This window comes from Talpa europaea (assembly GCF_964194135.1).
Source record: "Talpa europaea genome assembly, chromosome: 10".
Taxonomy (NCBI): Eukaryota; Metazoa; Chordata; class Mammalia; order Eulipotyphla; family Talpidae; genus Talpa; species Talpa europaea.
This window is the reverse complement of record NC_140077.1, coordinates 90,548,123-90,567,361: the sequence shown is the minus strand read 5'-3', so window position 1 is coordinate 90,567,361 and position 19,239 is coordinate 90,548,123. Positions and strand designations below refer to the sequence as shown.

General features: G+C 35.2%; 1 protein-coding gene across 2 annotated transcripts in view; it reads right to left on the bottom strand.

Moving 5' to 3' along the window:
* The window catches only part of GPATCH2 (G-patch domain containing 2), a gene marked incomplete at both ends in the record, with an annotated part of 146,848 nt that overhangs the window by 110,447 nt on the left and 17,162 nt on the right, over positions 1-19,239 (bottom strand). Inside the window, 4 exons of one of the 2 annotated variants that reach the window (XM_084246166.1) lie at positions 14,494-14,526; positions 14,655-14,734; positions 15,203-15,385; positions 18,664-18,725. In XM_084246166.1, the coding sequence (XP_084102292.1) occupies positions 14,494-14,526; positions 14,655-14,734; positions 15,203-15,385; positions 18,664-18,725 (358 nt within the window). Of the gene's footprint in view, positions 1-14,493; positions 14,527-14,654; positions 14,735-15,202; positions 15,386-18,663; positions 18,726-19,239 lie in introns of those variants that run through there. The other variant, XM_084246165.1, reaches the window with a different exon arrangement.

Below are 19,239 nucleotides of genomic sequence, written 5' to 3'. Positions count from 1 at the left end.
TTCTAAAGAACTGCATTAACCTATGAGGGCAGGTAGAAATCATTTTGAGCCAGAAACAAGAATCCTTATTGAAAACAAAACAAAAAAAATAATAATAATATGGACTAAATCATGATATTTAATTGGAATCTTTTAATTTTATTCTCTCAGATGACAGATGTTAATGAGTGTGCAGATAACGTCTAAGCAGTTTAACCATTTGATATCCATCTAGATCACATACTATTACAAGACACAGTACAAGAGTTATACAGGAAAACAATTATCAACCTCTAGAAGTGTTAAGTAATGGGCTAAGTGTTCCATAAAGGTAAAAATAAATTCGAAGTTTAGTACATCGTGTGATGTACATTTGCTCCCAACATAAATTTAACTCCTAATTTTTTCATACAAGTGAAGCACAAGACAGAAATGAACTGGTTAGCCTAGAGAAGCTAGTATTTCTAACTATAACTTAGCATGGTTACAAACATGTTTTATACTTAACATGTGAGCTTAAAAATAATAAAAATGACAACAGAAGCAGTTTATTCTGTTATTAAATCAAAATAACTACCAGAAGTAAACAAAATCAAATTCTAACTTTTAAATTTCAAGTTATATGAAATATGTTTTGGTTATTAATGAATCTACATTATCACAGTAACATACTATAGCTGCATGTGGTACTTAGAGATATATCAAAATAATAAAGCTGTCAGTTGAGTAATTATATTTAATCTACACATAAAACAAATTGCCCAGAAATGAGCAAAGTCTGTAATGAACTCAAGAAACATGGATGCCAAATATTGACCTTAAGTATAAGTTCATGATTATGATTATTGTGATGTTTATTCCTCACAGTGTAGAAATCCAGGATTCTCCACCAGAGGTAAGATAATTCAAAAAGAAAATGTGGGTGGAAAGGTTCCTTTTATTATATAAAGTGGTCTGCCCTTCTTGCTCCCTTTATGGTGGAGCTGGGAGTTACATGCTAGGGAAAACAGGAGCGAAAACTCATTCAGTAGTTGGATGGCCAGCACTTCAAAGGACCATCCCAATGAAAGTGAAGGTATTTCAATAACAAACAATATGATGCATACATACAACAGTTTGTTATTAATGTGTCAGGGACACATATAATAATTGGTTGAGGAAACAAGATGACTCTGAGGTGATGTTCCATCAAAGAGTAAGTTAGAATAATTGACAATTAATGGTCAATTCCAAAGGTTTGTTGTGTGCTTGTGCTGTGAGGAACTATATGGAATAGGATTATGGAAAAGTTGGGATATTAAGCAAATATGAAAAATGCTAATGCCAAATTTGTAGCATGTATTATTTATTTCAATACAATTTGCAACAACTTAAAAGGGTAAACAAGAATTCAACAATAAAAACTCCTGAATCTTTCCTCTAAGCAAGAACCCAATAAAATTTCCAAGTGGATTTTTACAACTTGACAAGAAATTAAAGTTTCATGTCTCATGGTATTTTCAAGAGTTAACAATCAAAGAAACAAAGTGACTGTGAACCCAGCTTAAAATACAGTAAAAGAGTACAATTTCTGAAAAATGTTATTTGTATATGGAAGTTCAGAAGACCCATCTCTGATTCTTCTTAATGAAGCCAAAGTCTTTGGAAATCTTCATGAAACTACAGGATAAAGATCATAAAGGTGCACTTAATGAAATACTAAATTCTACTTCAATATTTATGTCACCAACCTTTTCAAACACAAACAAATGTCACTGATAGGTAACCAAATAATTTACCTTCTAATAAATTTAAGAAAAAGAAGATTTTAAATGCCAGTGAAGACCTGCTAAGTAAGTCAACAAGTACCAAAGAAGAGGAGAGAAAACACGTTAAGTGGGGTTAAAGAAGATGAAGAGTTGCAGAAAAGATAACAGAGTATTTATAGAATGAAAACTAGTACTTTATATTTCTTACCCTTGAAGAAGAAACTGTATCAGTTGTTGGCTAAGTCCTTAAGGAATAAGCCACAGGACCAGAGTTTAAGTCCTAACACTACCAATGACTCACTGTGACTTTGAACAAATCTTAATAATTAAGCACTTTGTCCCTGTTTTCTGGTCTATGAGACAGAGCAGAGAGTATTTACCTCCTTAGGCTTTTTTGTTGAACATTAAATGAATTAACACATATGAAGAGATTAGAACACTAGCTGGCAAATAAATGTTAGCTAATATAATTGAGAGTACGCAAGCACGTCTACCCTTTAATACTAGTTTCATAAAATAGAAGCTAACATGAGAAATAAATTACTGAATAATATACTATTATGAAATACTAGGAGGGCAAACATTTGAGAACATAAGTATGATTTACAATATCTCAGACATGTCTTTAAAGTATAAAAACCAAGATGCTGAGTAATGGATGCAATATGTGCAGATAGCTATGGGGGAAGTGAGTATATAGCAAAGACTTTGCACTGAATTCTTGAGTCCTATTTGGCTTATAAAACCTGTTTGTTCATTTCTTTAAAAAAGAAAGAAAATGAAAAGAAGAGGATACTAGATAAGACTCCTTAGTAAATATAACATACAACAACCATATTCAGCTCCCTCTCATAGCCCCAATAAAATAATACAATAAAAAGGTAATAACTACCAAGGACAAAGACCATAAGAAAGATACTATACCAGGGTGGGTCAATAAACTCATAGAAAATAAAAATTAAAGGATATGAGGTTTGTTATTCAGCTTTCTCTAGTGCAGTGGGGTTGAGGTAGAGGGTGGCAATACAGTGTAAGCTGACTGAAGCAGGGAGCCACAGAAAGCTTCAGAATTGGAGGCTCCAGGTAATCCCCAGATCCCATTCCTCATTCCACATGCTACTACTCCTACCCAATCTCCCAGCTCAAACTTTATTTTTTGAAAATGTTAAACTACAAAGGGGCCATACCCATGGGCCACCTGATAAATCTTTAACCAAAATCAGAGGAATTCAGTGATTCTGTATTATGAAAACTCCCTGTCCACCGCTTTACAGTAAGATGGCTGGGTAGTGACACCAACATCATCACCCTCCCCCAGCCCCACCCCACATGCCTTGAGGTGGGAGATTACTAATTACATTGTGTCAAAGGAAAACCCTAAGGACCAGCAATATTTAAAGATCCCCAACTAAATGGTGCCCTGTGTTTACACATGAGGCACCCTATCAGCTGGTTAGTGTTCGATCAAATGGAATTTTAAGTTATCAGATCAGGGACTATATAAAAAAGGGTAAATTAAAAACAATGACAAATTCAAATATTGATATTGGTAGGAAAGGATGTTACTTAAGGTTGTACTGGCAATATCCCCAGTGAGGGAAAACAAAAACAAAAGGTAATACAAGTATTACCCAGTAAATCACCATCAACATTTTAGAAATTACTAGGGAAACACTAGGGTGTGGCCTGCACACCCCAATGCCAGCAACACAAATGCCAGCAAATGAATAGCAGTATAAAATAGAAAGGTTAATTATGAATGAATGAAAATCTGCCAGATATAAGTGCAGTGCATTTCCAGAAGATGAAGTGATCTCAGAAGTGTAAGGAACTGGGGATGATTTTGAAGAAAAGGTATAGAATATGGACTGTTCCTTAAAGGTAGTGACTCTATGAGTAAGAAGTGGGGCACACCGGAATGAGCAAAGGTACAGGGTGAAAGAATATGGCAGAATATGGTTGAATATGGGAAGACTGAAAGAAAAGGAGAGAGTGTTGTAGGTCACAGGTGAGCAATGAAGGTAGAAAGGAGCACATCTGCATGTGATGATAAGTGCAATGAAAATTGTTCTCTGGCTAGCACATAATTTTAGAAGTGTTTGCTAAGAGTTACATTTGCTATGGATTAGAGGGAGGAAAACTGGAAGAAAGACTAATGTATTATCAAAATGAAGGGGTATGGGTAACCACACTAGGGCAGTAATAGATGAAGTTGTAAAAAAAGGAGCTTATATGACAGATAAAGAGAAACACGGTTCAGAAGTGCTTGATATGGAAAGAACAGAGTCAGAGAATGATAACACATGAAAGTAAAATTTAAGTTGAAGAACAAGCCATCAATGTAGTCTCTTAACAAATGTTAGCCCTCCTCTCTCTCTCTCTCTCTGTGTGTCTCTCTCTCTCCCTCCCTTCTGCAATTACTATTTACTAAGTTGTCAAGTGCTGGAAGACAAAGACGGGTGCTACTCATTCCGTGGTCCCATGCCTTTGCAAAATGAAGGTATCACGTATATACATGCATGCACAATGGCACTGCGGAATCTGTGGCTCAAAACACGACTAAGTAAGACATCAAGTCTCTAAGTCAAATGTTAACTTATGCTTATTTATTCATCCAACAACTGATATAAAAAGATCCTTTAAAATGTGCAGTAAAAAAGTGAGAAGAGTCTATCAAGGATGCTGGTCAATGAGATGAAATCTCAGCAGTAACTGTTTAGTTTTTGAAGATAAAGTTTTTAAAGAAGGATGTCTTGATGAAATACTGCCAAGTTTGTAAAAACCTGAAAGACCTCAAAAAGCCCAAGCACATAAAAGCTATTCTGCTTGTGAAACAAGTCATCATTTATTTGGAATATTAAAAAATTCATCAAACTTATACTTCATTCCCCCATTAAATACTGGGCAGTATTTTAAACAATTGTGATTAAACAAGAAGTCTATAACTTTTATATACACACACACGTGTATGTATATATATACACATATGTGTATATACGCATATGTATATATGTATATACACATATGTGTGTATATTTGTGTGTGTATAAATAAAATATGTGTGTGTGTGTGTATACGTGTGTATATAAATATTTGTTTATCTGGTTTATCAGAATCCCCTTGCCTGGCTGACAGGCAAGGCTGGCAACTGCTAACTGGAGTACAGGAAACCCCTTCTATTTATAAGACTTCTTCATGAATTCTCAGTTGTTCAAACTGACCTTCACTTAGAAGATTTGCAGGTGACTTCAATATAGAAAGAGCTTGTTAAATATTATTTGGAAGTGTTCTACCCATCATTGATTTTGAACTTTTCTGATATTAGATATCTGACATATATGAAGGCAAATTAGAAAACTGAGTTTTATAGACCATCAGAATAAATTCTATCACCAACATAAAAAGCAGAAAAGCAGATTTGAAGCTTCTAAGAAAGTAAAATGTTTGCAACATTTCTGTTTCCCTGATTTTGATTTAAAAAAAGGGGGGGGGGGGTAGGGACTTTGGCAATGTCACCACCATTTAAAGAGAATCAATGAAAAAAAGTCTTCAGTCTCCATTTATGGAATCAAATGATTATCAATCAGTAGTCTTAATTTCTAAAAAAAAAAAAAAAAAAAGCACTTGAAAACATATTTCAAAGGTTTCTTAGTACAAAAGAGGAGAAAAGTTTTTCAACAATAAGCATCATCCTTATAAGAAGCATTTTTAACAACTTCAAACATTTACAATTTTAATCCTTTTAAGAAAATATTTATGTAGCCATAAAAGCAGAAGTACTATTACATTTTAAAACATGCTATAATTAAACCTAAACAGGAAAACTAAAATACTGTATAAATATTTGGCACCTGCAAACTTACTTTTAATAAAAAAAAAAAAAAATCAAAAGCATCAGCAGCAATACTGTACTTTAGAAAAAAACCGACAGTGACTTTTAAAAGTTGTGGTGCTATTGGGAATGCAGGGTGGTGAAGCATCTATGGAAGACAGTATGGAGATTTCTTAAGAAAACAAAAATGGAGGGCAGAGGGACACCCCTGGTGGTGCAGGTGGTTGAGCGCAGTGCTGTGAAGCTGTCTGCAGCCTCGCAATGTGGGTTCCATCCTGGCTGGCCAGGGAGATACCCACATGGTGCGGCAGACTTCTCCTGTCTCGCCCACTGCTCCCCTCAGCAGTGTATTTCAGTCAGTCTGCCTGTTCTGCTCCCCGCTCTGTCTCTGGTGAATCCTCTCACCCTACTGCACATTTGGCCTGTACCCTGGTTCTTGTATAAATTAATAAATCTTAAAAAAAAAAAAAGGAAAAAAAACAAAAATGGAAATCCCATATGATCCAGCAATACTAGGTATTTACCGAAAGAATACGAAAACTATTAATAGGGAAATTCTTATGTACTCCTATGTTCATAGCAGCACTGTCCACAATTGCCAAGTCACAGAACTGACCTAAGTAAGTGTCCATCAACAGATAGATTTAAAAAAAAAACATGGTGGAATATATACTCAATGGAATACTACTCAGCTATTAAAAAAGATGAAATAATGCCTTTTAGGTGAAAATGGATAGATCTCGAGGTACTGCTGTTCAATGAAATAAGTCAGAAAGTGAAAGATGGATACTGACTGGTTTCACTTATCTGTGGAATATACATAATCAAAAAACATACTGGTGAAATACAACAAAGACAAATCTTAGATTTAGTAAATTTAGTGGCTACCAGAGGGGGTGGAAGGACGTAGATGAGGATAGGAAGGGAATAGAGCATTGACATGGGAGGTTTGGTGGAGGGTGGTGAAGCATGTGAACATTTGGCAGAATGAAAATGTACCCCTAAACCTATATAAAGATGTAAATTCATGAAAATTCTATGAAAACCATCAATCAGTAAAAGCTGTGGTCAACCTGATGAGGAAGAGAATCCAACTTGGTGAATGAATTGCAGTGAGTAACGTACACCCTTGTTTCTTTCCCCATGTGGTTCTAAGAGCATCAAGAAAAAAGGCACTTGACTGGTCAAGGTTGAAAAATCACATTCTCTCCAATCACCTCATGTCCTGAAACTTTCCCCACTTTACCCTGTTTCATTTTCTCTGTGGCTATTTTTAGCTGCTTACTCTCCTTCTTCTCTCAACCAACTTTATTTTTACTCACTATAGTGTAAGCTCCATGACCCTCATGTGCCTTTTTCATCCCTATAACCTCCGAGGCCTAAAAGAGAATCAGGCATACCGAAGAGACTCAAGAAGTACGTGTTGAGTGAGTGGATACTACCCAAAAGGGAATCAGAATATCAAGTCCCATATAACATAGGAGTTTACTCTACTGTGGATCCCACCTATTGGGAGAATAGATATGGGGTTCATGCTCCTGATGCAGTCTTAATTTGTAGTTACCAATGTACTCTCTATACTACTGTACATGTGATCTTTTAAAAGACAAATATGATCACCTTAACTCCACCAGAGTTCATGAGTTCACATGTATATTTCCATGGACCACAAAGTCTAAAATGATCTCTGGCCTACTTTGCCAATCAAACTACCACCAACACCGCCAGGTAAGCATGCCTCACACTTCAGCAACACTGGAGTCAGGGTTTCCCCAACAAGAAGTTCCGTTTCAAACTTAAGCTTTGTCCATCCACACCTCTAGCTGCCAATTCTATCCCTCATGAGCTAGTGAGCTCCAACTCATTCTTGAAAATCCAGATGAAAGATCTTCCTCCTGTGGTTAGTCTTCCCAGAACGATGCTGCCTTGCATTACAAGGAGGAGTCAAGGAGTAAAAGAAATACAGAGGATATCATCACAACTAAACCAAATAGAAATGAGACAGTGAGTAAGAACACTGTAAAATAGATTTGGAGGGATGAGGGACCAAGGAGGGCAGGGCAGGGAGAACAAGAACAAGCTGAGGAGAGCTAGAAAGCCAACCAAAATCAGACAATATTAAAGATCAAAAGGGAAGTCCATAAACTACCAGAGAAACAAAGAGAAGGCTCAGAGTGGAGGACCTGGCTCCAGTGATTAGTCTGATACACACAGTAAAACATTTTAATTCTCATTTTTATTGTGGCACATACCTTGAGTGTGTTTGCCATTCAAGACAGCAAAGGATGCTGTCTACCATAGCATCAAAATATTTCAAAATAACTCGCACATCCAACAGCACATGTAACCAGGAATGAAGACTGGTGTATGAAGAGAGAATTTATTTGTATTTATTAACAATAAGGAAAGAGAAGAAACTTCCAGACTGAATAAATTCTGGCTTACCAAATGGGTAAAAATGTTTAAGTTGTAGCCATCCACCTACATTATAGGGATGTTAATAGGATAAAAAGTATTAAATATATAAAAGCACTTAGGAAAGTATCTGGCACATAGTAAACATCACTATAATGTTTGCTATTTTTACTAACATTCTCTTTGATGTGTTCCAGATTCCTTAAGCATCAAATTCAAATAATTATATATATCCAAATAATATATATAAAATATATATAAAACACATATATATAAAAATAATATAAATCCAAATAATGATATATATACTAAGTTACCAAAGGAAGAAGAACAATACTTAAATATAGGGGATAACAGTGTATGTAGCTAAATACAATAGTACTAAAATACCAAGACTGAACATATATACGCAATTATTCTTAAAGAATTTTTAAGACTAAATATGGAGAACATAATAAGTCTTCAAATGCTTGATAAATGAATAAATGAAAATTATATATCTATACTATTTAAATTTGTATGTATCTGTCTACTTTTAATGATATATATTAAAATAAGTAATATTACTATGTATTGGTTTCTAATGGACTAAAATGAAAAATTGTTATTCAATTTTTAACTATCAATTATGAATAAATTATATATGAAATATAAAGTTGTGAATGCTATCAAAATAGAGAATTTAAACCAAACAACAGACACCGTTAAAATGCCTTTAGTAAAGGAAAAAATCCTTATAATTCTATTAAGCAGTATTTTTCCATAATACAAAATCCACTTTATCTCAAAATAAATCCTAAGGAAAAAGGATCCATTTCTAACATGAAATATGAATCTCAGGTTACTTTGAGATAAGATAAAACTTAGATTAGCATATATACTTAGAATACAGTCATATAGTGATATTCTAAATATATAGCCTTTCTATTCTGCAAAATATCAAAAATACTTAAAGATTATAAGCAAGTATTAACTCATACAGACTATAATTAAGCTTTAGTTATTGAATACCACTGAAAAATAGTAGATAACTAGTTAGCAGATGGTCAAATTACAGTTGAGGATATATGCTGTGTGCATAAATTTTTAAAAATCATTTTATTTGTATTCATTGTAAAAGTTCTCCAATATCTCAGACTAGTCTAAGAGAAATGTCTTGTAGTTCTCTTATTTTAACCAGATCTAATCATCATGAAACTAAACCTTCTCTAGTAAAATCTGGTACAAATCAGGATAAATATTCATACACTACTATCCTAAGAAATATTAAAACAAAGGATGAGCAAGACACACAGAATAAATCATTATAGTATTGTTATCATTACCAATATGCTACTCATAAAAATCTGGTCTTCTATCATTTCTAAGGAGAAAAAAAAAATACTCTTTTTCAGAATGAATTGAGATTCTGAAGACATAATTTGTGTTCAGAGCCACTGTATGTTTGAATATACAGTAGAATGTTTGTGTGGCATGACAATTTAGCTTAAGTATTGATGTTTACATTTTTTCCCAAATATTTAAACTTAATAAACATGTATAAATAAAAGTCAATGAAATAAGACTCATGTTCTTTGACAGAATAACCCCCATGAGCATCATCAGCATATTTCTTCTCAGTCCAACCATACAAAAAATGGACTAAAAAAATTATGAATGACTTTTAGATAAACCTTATTAGAACCCTCACATACGATTCCTTATGTAGCCATTATATTGGATTTCAAGTAATATGTTTTAAGAGGAGTCACTTCCTTCCTGCTAACTTTGGTAAATTTAACTCTTGTTGAAGACCATCAGTTATAAAAAAAAAAAGAGAGAGAAGAAAAAACTCATGTACAGAAAACACTGATTAATTAGAATAATTAGGGTAAGATCTGGCTAACTGATATGCTACACTTAAGTCGGGTTAATCAGACTTTCTTTTTAAGTACTGTAGCCCAAAACTGATTCTAAATCATTTGAATCATTATTCTAAGGATTTTCATTGTGAATTCATTTAATATACATATTTTGGGGCCTCCCTGGTGGCGCAGGCGGTTGAGCGCAGCACTGTGAAGCTGTCTGCAGCCTCTGCAGTGCCGGTTTGATCCCCGCCAGCCTCAGAGCAACCCACATGGTGAGCAGACCTCTCCTGTCTCTCCCGCTGCTGCCCTCAGCAGTGTATTTCGTCACTCTGCCTGTTCTGCTCCCCGCTCTGTCTCTGGTGAATCCTCTCACCCTCCCGCACATCTGGCCTGTACCCTGGTTCTTGTATAAATAAAATAAATTTAAAAAAAAAAAAATACTTATTTTGGAAACACAGGAGATTTGGGATGAATCTCCTGGATACTGACAACCCTGATATCCCTTGGAATGAAGTATCATTTATTTAAATTTCCTGAAAGAGGACCATGTTAGAAGCTACTTAGCTGGGCGACAATAAAATAAAGCATTATTCTAATCAAAGGATAACAATAGTTAATCCTTTCAACATTAAATTCTCAGGAATGCATTCACCCCTCATGTACTTGGACAAAGAATTATGTATTAAAATCAGATAACTCTAGACAAAAACTTACTATACCTCACATGTCTTTCTACAAAGACATGTATGTTGAGGGTAGGGAGCAATCTTAGAACAGCTTCTTCATTTTATAATTAAGTCTTGAGACTTAATGCAGAAGTTGTCAAACAAAACTTGATTTGGAGTTATTCTTTACAGACAGTATTAAAGACAAGGGCTGGCACAAATATAAATGACAGAGAAATGGCTGCAAATAAAACATTTTAAAAACATTTTAAAATATTAAATATAAAGGCATATTTTGTATAAAATATGAACAGAAAAGTTTTAAAGTCTCCAATTCTGCACTGTGACCCAAGATACAAATGTTCTCTTGGTCATGAGCTACTGTGTTTAATACATATAATAACAGCAACTATCATTGACTTCACATCCACCCTGTGCTGGCGATGGTGCTAGACCCATTATCCACACATAATCTCCAAATCCTAACAATACTTCTGTAAAGTAATTATTGTCTCTGTTTAACAGAAAGAGTAAATGAGGTTCAAAATGTCATTACAATAAAACAAAGAACCAGAGGATGGATCCATGAAGGTCTGGCTTCAAAGCCTGTCTACAGCATCCCTCTACTCTCTACAAAATTAAATACTTTCGTTTTTTATTCCTAGTCCAGGTCTCATAGGTGCATATTGGTCTACTTGCTAAAATGTATTTCTAAACCCAAGCCAATGCTCCCAGTGCTTTCAGTCATTCATGAATATGAGCAGAGCTGTAAGATCTTGGAGTCACCTGCATATCCCTAGCTGAGGTCAAATGAGGCAACACTGTTGCAGCTCTTGTTGCAGCTCTTGTTGCAGCTCTTGTTGCAGTTCTTGTTGCAGCTCTCATATTATAAACAAGTATCCTTTCTGTGGCTTATTTATTTATTTATTTATTTTTTAAATAGAGGCATGTTTTATTTATTTATTTGTTTGTTTGTTTTGTTTATACATGCACTGGGTACAGTCAGAAGTGCGGGAGGGTGAGAGAATTCACCAGAGCCAGAGCAGGGAGCAGAGCAGGCAGAAGGACCAAAGTACACTGCTGAGGGGAGCAGCAGGCGGCAGGAGAGGTCTGCGCGCCATGTGGGACCCTCCTCCGGTGGCCGGGGAGCAGCCGGGGATTGAACCGGCGCCGCAGAGGCCGCGGGCAGCCTCACAACCCAGCGCTCTACCGCTGTACCACCGGGGAGGCCCCTTTCTGTGGCTTATTGAGTGTTGTTGTTGTTGTTGTTTTTTTACATTTTTTGTGCTTTTTGGGGTGACTCACTGTTTTTAAATGGCCCCCAAGCTTAGTGCTGCTGTGCTGTCTAATGTTCCTAACAACAAGAAGACTGTGGAATTGGCTGTGTCAGGCATGCTGTTGGCCATGAGTTCAATGTTAATGAATCAACAAAATACATTCAATAATGTGCTTCTCAACACAAAAATATATAAAACAAGGATATGTATCCACTGACTAATGAAAATGTCCTGACCAGAGGCTGAGAGAAACCCAACCTGTATTTCTCAGAGGTCCAGTATTCACTAAGTGAGAGTTCATGGTAACTTTACAGAAAATACCATGAATAAGAATCGACTACAATGCTGTTGAAAATTCCCTCCCCCCCAAATTGTTTACATTAATATTTCAGTAAAAGATCCAATCACTTCTTTCAAAAATCATTATATTTATGCAACCATCACTCATCTAATTAAGAAAAGGAAACTCTTTGTTACCATTCTGCTTAATGAATTGAGGCTGCCATGTCTGATTTTACTCTGAAAATTAATCTCTTAGAAACAATCTGGTTTTCAGTGTGAAAGTCTAAGACAATTAAATTTTATTTCTTTTTACTAGACGTCATGGGTACTGTTCAAAGATGACTGTTTTGTGAGTTATGATATTTAAAACTAGTTAGTTATACTATGATATAGACAGTATGAAAAACAAAAAGCAAAAGAAACTCAGCATAGCAATTTTAAAATACGAGCACAAACTCGAACTCTTACCTTGCTTGTCCAAGTCAGATACTTTTATTGAAAAAAAAGATTACAGTACTTAAAAATCCAAACAAGGACAATTTGGAATTGAAAGAAAGAAAACCTGAAGGTGCTCATTGTCTTCAGTAAAATTTTGAATACAAAAAAGTGTAGACCAGGAAAACAGTTTATGGCCTAATGCACTAGTTTCATGATAAATACACATATATAGTATATCTCCATCACGTGAAACTTAATCACCTTTTTACAATTGAGAGAGGAAAGGCGGCTTTTACTATGGTTAAGCCATGTATCATCAATACCATGAAGCTAGCCTATCAGTTGTAATAGCTTCTATAAAATACCACAGTGAGATTGCAATAAGCCTAGAAAATGGGCTACAAATCCCAGCTATGCTCAAGCAAGCAGTGAACCAAAAATAAAAATAGGTAAAACTGAACCAAGAACTAGATAGCATTCATCTAGATTCATGATTGGTAAGGCAAAGTTCACAGGCCAAGGTTTTAAAGTGACTTATTCAGATCTAAAAGACAGTCATTATACAAAATAAAATAAAAGCATTTATGTAATTCAGAAAAAAAAATCATGAATTTTCACTCCAAAGGACATAACACAGTAAAGCTTACTTACAATTACCAAACACCACATTAGTGTACCTCTAAAATACCACTTTATGCAAAGGTAAAGAGACTCAAAGTTGCACTTTATCATTTTACATCTCTCCAGTTTAGACAAGCAATCTAAAAGGTGTTAGATATGTCTCCTTAATACATTGGCTAAAATCTTTCAGAGTATAATAACTTTAGGTAAAGGTCAACTTTAAGTTTCTTTTCCAATCATATTTAAATTAGCCATTTAAGTGCTGAATTAACAATCAATCCATACAATAATAGGAAAATACATGTATTCAATCACAGTTTTCATCAGTTATTAGAACTTAATAAAAATATTAATCATTTCAATAAAACCTCATTGAAAAGTCAAATGACCTGAACTGGCACAGTGTCTAAATTAAGCCATTGCTAGCAATGGTGCATGGTGCCCTCAGTGTGGGGGAAATGAGCTCCTGCAAGGATGTTTGACACTCACAGTGACACACATGGTCTGCCACTCTAAGGGTGTGCAAGCAGCTCTCGCTCTTAAACATGACAGTACGATTCAGTCATACAATATTTGTTGAAATACCAGCTTTCACATAAGCTCAGAGACAAAATGATAATTTTGAATGGTTTCAAGTAGCAGACAAAGCGAAAAACTTGAAAGCTAATAGTGGCGGATTCTACTGGCACAGACCAGTTATCACTGTGGCTAGTCTATAAACTGGACAAATTTCTGTAGTACAATGAACACCAAACTATAAAATACAATGTATTTGCAATACAGAGCAGGTTATCTAAGTAGAAAGCAAACTGAACAAAATACAAACTAGCGAAAATTAGCAGGCTCACCTACTATTCATCTTAGCCCTTGTTAACATACCCTGAGTAAAATGCAAGTATTTTAAATAATGCTGGTTATATGACTTCTCTAAAAATGAACCATAAATTTCAATGCATCATGTTTATTTACAACAGGCAGATATGTAAAATTGAATTCTTAACCAGACACAATATAAACATTGAGAAATACTTATGTAAGATTTGCAAATTTTTCATTTGCTAGCTTTTGTTAGCATTTTGGCAACAAAGCAAGTGATACATAAATGGATTCAACGTGAAAAAAAATCATAAGAGAAAAATATATAAAATTTACAGTAATTTCTATCCACCCTGGGCCCACCTAAATCCCTAGAAAGCCCTCCCAACCAGTTCACCTCTGACTAAAGGAAGAATCCCAGTCCTCCAGCATAAACAGCCCCATCTTTTCATCAAAGAGGCTCTCACTTCAATGATATTTCTCCAGGGGAAGAGGACAGGAGCCAGGTTCCCTCGAATGTCATTCCCCAGATGTTCAAAACGTAACTAATTTATTAGCATTAGAAGATTTGGTTTATAGGGGAATCTCACTGGTCCAGTTTGTAGCCTACAAAAAAATGGATTATTTTTAAGTATAACATTAGAATGCGAATAAAGGATGAGGATGTGGCTTTTCATTCCATACAAATGGATACATTCCCAAACATGACAATTAAACAAAAAAAGCATGCCTACCATTGAAGTGGGGGTCCCTCCCGATTTTTTAATATTCTTGGAAGGCATTCCATGAAGGCGACTGAGTCTGGCTTGGAAACCTGGAAAATCAAAGTACTCAGTTTAGGGGAGTCTGTGATCCCTGGAGGATAAAGAAAGCTCCTAACGATACAGATGCACAGTAAGTTTGAGGGGGTAAAACATTAAAAAGAAGCAGCAAAAGTGAAAAACTCAAGTTGACAAGATCTAAAATGTTGCTGATTGTGGTTCTACTGCAGTCAACACACAACTAGTCAATATTTCAATATGAGGATATTACCAAGAACTTTTCCTTTCTCTAAATTTACCTTTCTATCTTTTTAACATTTTCATGATGGGCCTAGCAAGAAAGCAAGTCAAACTTTTCTAGTGACATGACAGCTTGATCAACACAGTAGCTGCATTAGTGGCCACATGTCTCTGCAGCATCCTGTCTTTAGATCCCTTCCATTTCAGCCTGTGGCCTTTAGGTGAATGTGCCTAGACTGACCACCAGCCCAACATATCCACCAGACAGGGGTGCCACTGACCTCTTCTGCCCGAATGTGACATAAGAGGGAAAGAATCAGTTAGGATACTTTCAAAGCCAGGATCCGGCAAATTTTTGTCTAGGTCAGTAGGATCTTCCTTCTCCCACCAGGGTATGACTCCTGTGATGCCACAAGCTCCACCTGACTCCTTTTCATAGAACCAGTCACTCTGCTCATCATCACCTGTGCCAACACAAGAAGCCCCCCAATGGTCAGTCTTATCATCCAAATAAACAGTTGTCAGATTTAGATAATCGAAATACCAGATGGCAATTAAATCTGAATTTCAGATAAATGATTAATTTTTAATATAAGTCTATAGTACTTGTACTAAATTTTTCATCTAAGTATGTACAAATTCTGCAAGGGACATACTTCTATTAAAAAATGGTTTCTTTATTATATGAAATTCAAAACTGGGGATCTTACACTTTCTCAAGCAATCGTATATTAGATATGCGAAACTTCATAGTCTGCATTACAGTTTCATCTAAGTGTTTTTTAACATTACTACAAGTAACAAAAATGTAAAATGTTAAGTTTTAGAATTAATTCAAAATGTGAAAAAACAATTATAAAATGGCAAAAACTGTAAGGAAATCCATTTGCATTACTTCCTTTTCCCCATTAAGGAAAAAACAAGCCTTAATCTCCTGCCGGGAATGAGAAGGTACAAAGCTGTAGAACCTATTCTTTGCAGCTGATAATGGTATATAATTAGCTTAATTTCATGATTTGTATGGAGTGTAAAAGGGGAAGCAATCAGGAACAGATGTGACTAAATGAAATTAATCTGATTAAATTCATTAAGAAGTAGTTGTGAAAAAGTTGATTTTAAATGAAAAGTGACAATACGACACAGTTGACAAAGAAACGACACTGGACAACTACAAGAACTGTATTTCTAAGACAGAATGCCATTCAAGTAAGTTTGACTTTGGGGAACATCCAGGAGTGTGACTATGGAGTAATAAGCAATATAAAAATTTTATTAGTTTGAAATGTGTCTTTGGTGGGAATCAACTATATTTTGTATTTTATAAAAAAATAATAGAGATCTAAAATGAGACAAAAATAGAGAATAAGGCCGCTGGCTTTTAAAAATAAGACAGGGGCCTCCCCTGGTGGCGTAGTGGTTGAGCGCTGGGCTGCGAGGCTGCCCGCAGCCTCCGCAGCGCCAGTTCAATCCCCAGCCGCAGGCAAGGGTCCCACAAAAAAAAAAAAAAAAGAAGACAAATCTTAGCTATGCTTCTTTGTTATTCTTAGCAACACCACCGTTTCTGGTTTCCATGAGGATCACTACCACAACTGCCATTAACTATTTCAATCTAGAAAATGAGATTTTTTAATTTTCAAAATTATCTGCCTACAAATATTTTTTACTGCAAACAAACAAAACAGAAAACCCTTTCAACTTCAACTGAAAATGATTTTATGAGTGAAGATGTAAAGCAATTGGGAAGCTAAAGTTACTGGTTAAGTTTATTTCAACTTAGAATTTAATAAAGATTAATTAGAAAAAAACACAAAAGCACATAAATATAAGTATTTTCACTGAGCATGACATTCCAATTTCATAAGTCTGCTATAAGCACAAGAAAACACAGGGGTTGCTAGAAACTGACTACCCTAGAGTATAATTCCATTTGACACAACATTAAAATGAAGCTAGTGGTCCTCCCTGGTGGTGCAGGTGGTTGTGCGCAGCACTGTGAAGCTGTCCGCAGCCTCTGCAGTGCCGTTTTGATCCCTGCGGGCTTCAGAGCAACCCACATGGTGAGCAGACCTCTCCTGTCTCTCCCACTGCTCCCCTTAACAGTGTATTTTGTCAGTCTGCCTGTTTTGCTCCCCGCTCTGTCTCTGGTGAATCCTCTCACCCTCCCGCTCATCTGGCCTGTACCCCAGTATTATATAAATAAAATAAATCTTTTAAAAAAATAAAATAAAATAAAGCTATTTTACTGTTGATGTGATACTCAATTTTTAGTCCTAACAGGGAAATCAAATAGCTAAATATTAAGAACTTGGGACCTAAAGTCAGAAAGATCAATTCGAATTCTGAGGTTTCATAACACTGGGGAAGTTCCTTCAACTCTATTGTCCAGCCTTCTCCATCTAACAAAAAGAAATTCATCTAAAAAAAAGAAAACAAATGGGAATATCATAGAATACTGTTAAGAACTAAAGATGTTAAAGTAAATTAAATGTAAAAAAAGGACTTAGCAATTTCCCATTAGCAATGGGAATAAGCTCACTTACATATTAGCATATTCATCTAAACCTCAATGTTTTCTGAATATTGATAGGCTTATGAAAAAGTTATTTTTTTAAAGTTTTTCATTTCACTTCATGACCAAATTTAACATTTTATAATAGAACTCTGGGTAAACCTCTATTTTAAGGAGAATTTAGGTCTATCATCAAGGTTACTCTCAGCTCCAATGCTCTAACCTGCTTTAGTAAAGTCTCTTAAAGTCCATGGTCCTTAAAGTAATTATGTATCTATCTGAGACAAATAGTTTATAAGTAAGCCAAAAAGAATGGTCATTTAATTTATTTTACTCAATTGCCAAGAGAATGAATAGGTATGGCAGCTATTACTTTGTCCTTTGTTTCTTAACATCATTAAAATTATTCACAATTAAAACAAACCTTTCATATTTTCCCTTAGAACTCACTTCCCTCTTCTAAAGAGTTTCAAGAAGATAACACTGTTGATATTTGCATATATGTCCCCTCCCCCTCTTATTAACATTTTCATATTTTCTTCCAGAACAGATAATTTCAAAATACTGCCATGTTAAAGTATGAAAACCTTCAGGAAATCTCAAAATAGAAACAACCTAAGTTGTAAGACATTACTGTTCAAGTTTATAACATTCAATTCATGAAAATTGACTAGTTACTTAAAAGGTAGAATAAATAAAAGTCTTAATACGAAGACTTAAAAATCTACTTCTAATGTTTAAATAGTATAAATAAATACTTGCTAACATGCTAAAAAACAAAATTATAAAGACAGGTATGCAAAGCTTTCTCAAAGAAGATAATCCTTTCTTACTATTATTTAGCTATACAGAGTAGCTTTTGGAGATAGTTACTTTAGGTCCTGAAGACAGGATACATTTCAGAACATATACAAGAACCAAAGCCCAGTCCACCAGTAGTATGTGTGAAGTAAACAGATCACATTCATCAACTTATGAAATAACTAGGAATAAGCGCAACTTTAAAAGAAGACATTTTTAGAAGGCACTGATACCTGAAGGGAGTTTTCTGAGATTAGAGGGGTTGGGGAGGGAGAAAGGGTCAAGGGGGTAGTAAGGAAAGGGCATGGGGGAAAAAAAAGAAGGAGGTTTACTTCATGGAGTTGCTGAGGACTACATAAATAAACATACATATTTCTACATAGAAAATAAACTACTTTTTCCCAAAGAGAGAAACAAATTGCATCTCAGTACCTTGTCTTCCCTCATCATTGGTAAACAAACCAGCATCAGTGCTGCTGAGACTGCTGGAATCACTGTAATAAGGGGGGGAAAAAAAAAAAACAGATCAAAAGAACAATTGATCTCTCAGTCGTAAAATTTTAAAGAGACATGGCAGCTCAGAGATGGAACTTTAAGCCTGACAAAGATCTGAAAGAAAAGATGATTTTTTCTAATCAAACTGCAAATATCCCAGTTCCATTAACTACAGAGCATATTATTTTTGGCACATAAAACCACAGGAATCTAATGGGACCCTGACAGTAAGCCAGATGTGACTGCAACGAGGTGCTGACACAATTGATGCATTTTATTATCGGCTTTCATCAAATGCTCACTGCTCCTTTCTTATGCCACGCAATTCAGTCTGAGCCTGGACACCACTGCTCAATAAAATGGGAGAAGTCTCCATCAAAGGCAGGCTAAGCCTTTCTTCAGCACATGAAATGCAAGGGCCTGGGATGAAATTACTTTTCATAACCACATTTGCAAATATTCTGGAAAAGACATTATTTAAGCATTCACAACATTTTTATTACTTGGCAAGGT